The 3,333-nt window shown below is 34.6% G+C and overlaps 1 protein-coding gene across 1 annotated transcript; it reads right to left on the bottom strand.

Moving 5' to 3' along the window:
* Window positions 1-441: 441 nt before the first annotated feature.
* Window positions 442-2,415, bottom strand: LOC140432654 (uncharacterized). The gene has a single exon (XM_072520693.1). The coding sequence runs from the start codon at window positions 2,413-2,415 to the stop codon at window positions 442-444; it is 1,974 nt and encodes a 657-aa protein (XP_072376794.1).
* Window positions 2,416-3,333: the final 918 nt, after the last annotated feature.

Genomic DNA, 3,333 nt, shown 5'->3' with positions numbered 1-3,333 from the left:
TTGTGATCACTTAATATTTCGAACTTCCGTCCCGCCAAATATTGGTACAATTTAGATACCGACCAGTGGACAGCCAGAGCCTCCTTCATAATTTGAGAATAATTTCGCTCTGCTTTGTTTAATACCCTCGAGATATAGCATATAGGCCTCTCACTCCCATCTGGTAAAACATGAGACAGAACTCCTCCGATTCCATAATCACTCGCATCACACGCTAAACGAATTGGTTTATCTGGGTCATAATGTACTAAAATCTTTTGTGAAGCTAACTCAGTCTTTGCATATTGAAAAGCATTTTCACATTGTTTTGTCCATTTAAATTTTTTCATTTTCTCTACTAACTCATATAAGGGTTTTAATTTCCCTTGTAAATTTTCACAAAAACGAGAATAATAATTTATCATTCCCGCGAAAGCCCTAACCTTTGTAATATTTTTGGGTCTAGGAATAAATGTTTTCTTTGAAAAATTCGCATTTTTTTTCGTTTAATCTAAACCCTGCTCTTTCTAGTCGCTTTAACACCTCCTCCAAGTTTTCTAAATGCTCTCTATCGTCTTTCCCTGTTACTACTACATCGTCCAGAAAATTTACTGTACTCCGACACCCCTGCAAAACCTTTTCAATTACATTTTGAAAAATAGAACAGGCTGGCTTCGTGCCATAAGGTAACCGCTTTATTCTATATATACCTAGAGGTGTGCTCCAAGATAATAACTCACTAGTTGTATCATCTAGTACTAACTGGTTATAAGCATTGAGAAAATCGAGTTTTGAATATTTTTGTCCTCCTTGTAACGCGGCGAAAATGTCCTCAATACGGGGCAATGGATGGTTGAAATCTTTTAAATATTTATTTACTGTGATTTTATAGTTAGCGCAAACACGAATATCTTTGCCATTAGGTTTCATAACTGGTACTAATGGTGTTCCCCACAGAGAATTATCTGCCCGTTCAATAGCACCCTCTGACTCTAACCGCTTTAGTTCCACCTCCACCTTTTCCCGAAAAGCAAATGGTAAGGGATGAGGTTTGTGGAAAACTGGTTTTACATTTTCATCTATTTCTAAAGTAACTTTTTCCCCATTGTACCTACCCAACTCCCTTTGAAACAGCTTTGAATATTTTGACAATATTTTATCCAATTCATTGTTTTTATTTTGAATAGCTAGGTCATTAATTGTTATTTTGGAATTTTTTAAAGACATGTTAAATTTACTAATTATATCGCGACCTAACAACATTTTAGTAGCTTTCTTGACTATTGTAAAATTACAAATTTTTGAAACATTCTGTATAGAAATTTTTACAGTAATTTTCCCTTCTGGATTCACAATTTCTCCAGAGTAGGTTTTTAATTTAATACCTGTTTTATTCAAAGGAATGTAGCTTAAATTATCTAAATAAAACTTATGAGGCATGCAAGAAATACCTGCTCCAGTATCCAATTCCATCTGTGTGGACACCTTATCATCTACTACAACTGGAATATACAGTGGCTTTATAAAATTAACTTGTTGAATGTCTGTTAAGTTGTACAATGAAAGTATATTCTCATTTTCTTCCTCTTCCACCAAATGATTCTGCTCTAATTTGCATGCTGCCATAATATGACCCTTTTTGCCACATTTTTTACAAATAAATGTTCGGTACTTACATTTACTAAAATTATGCTTGGTTTTGTTACAGAAATTACACCTTAAGTCTTCTGGATCACTATGTCTCTCTTTATCACTATGTCTCTCCACTATTTTCTCACCATTTCTGGAAATATTACTACTAGAAGTACTACTTGCTTTTTGTCTAACTTCTTGTAGCTTATTCACTTCAGCATTATTTCTGGTCTGTTCTCTCAAGGCTGCTTCTTTGTTCAAAGCTATCTCTAACAGTTCTTGAAAACTTTTGGACGGACTCTCCTCACACAAACGGTCCAATATATGACCTGGCCTCATGCCTGTTACAAATTTATCTTGGACTCTATACATCAGTTTGTCCATAAAATCACATTGTGTAGCTGCATTTTTAACCCTTAAATACCAATCATTAATAGACTCTTGGCCCTGTCTTAATGAATCGAAAACAATCCTTCTGCGATAGACAGACACTCTTTGTTTAAAATGTAGTCTTAATAACTGTATTAAAGTATCAAAGTCTTTACCATTCGGCTTCTCAGGGCTACATAGGTCTCTCAAAATCTTGTATACCTCTTCACTTAACAAGGTAAGTAAAACAGCAACCTTTCGTGTACCCTCTATTATATTTGCCATAAACAATTGGTCTAGCCGTTCTTCAAATACTTCAAAATCATCACCTTGCTTGAAAACTGCTAATGCCGAAATGTTCCCAGTATTAACCACTGTAACAGTCGGTTGGATTGGCAACACCACGTTTTCTGAATTACCCTGGTTCAAGGACATGACTTGCAAATTCCAAATTCAACTTTCCGTAAAAAAATACAATATTTTGTGCTTCACCCAAACTTCCACAACTTTTCTCGTCGCCAAATAATTGTAGTATCCTTGTAATAATACGACAATTACGGTAAATAGTTTTATTTTACTAAAATACCCGCTAAAAGGGTGAACACAAATGTTTATATTTTTACAGCAATTTTACAAGTGTCCTTTTTTTAGGTTGACAGCTGACGGTTGCCAGACAGCCGTCAGCTAACACCCTAAGGTCGGGTTCACACTGTCTAAGCTTACGACACTACACTCACTAAAAATTTAGAAAAATCAAAAACAGAGGTTATAAAACAAATTAATAAATACTTAAGCACGGCATACATCTCGCAAGAAGACTTACGTGGTCAAACGTCATCTTCTCAGACATAACTAGCCCTATAAACTTTTTACAATGGCACTGCCGCTCAGCAGTTTCTAATAAACCAAATTTAGAAGCCTTACTTATTCAAAAAAATGTGTATAATGGCGATGTTATCAGTTAAAGATAAAATAATTACAGAAGAAATAAATTTATTAGATAATTATAATTTTACTTACACATGCATGGATGTTAAACTTTCTTGTATCAATAAACATATACATATAATATCCATATACAAAGAACCACGTATTAGAGTAACAGTTGTTGAAGAATTGATCCATTTTTTTAACACATTCCTTCGCCATTCATCATTGGAGGGGACTTCAACGCTCACAACATGGCATGGGGATGCGAAACTAATAATACTCATGGTAAAGTTTTATTAGAGGCGATAGAACAATGTAATCTATTATACTTAAATGATGGTTCTCCAGCTCTTGCACTGTTCTAGTCCATCAGGAATCGACATAACAATTTGCACCGAGGACATTAAATCTAAATTAACTTGG

Source organism: Diabrotica undecimpunctata, chromosome 1, assembly GCF_040954645.1.
Source record: "Diabrotica undecimpunctata isolate CICGRU chromosome 1, icDiaUnde3, whole genome shotgun sequence".
Taxonomy (NCBI): Eukaryota; Metazoa; Arthropoda; class Insecta; order Coleoptera; family Chrysomelidae; genus Diabrotica; species Diabrotica undecimpunctata.
The sequence above is the reverse complement of the archived record's forward strand: the minus strand, read 5'-3'. Positions and strand labels throughout refer to the sequence as shown.

Excerpts from the sequence above, each read along its gene's own strand:
- LOC140432654 (XM_072520693.1), bottom strand. The coding sequence starts at position 2,415 with ATGTCCTTGAACCAGGGTAATTCAGAAAACGTGGTGTTGCCAATCCAA.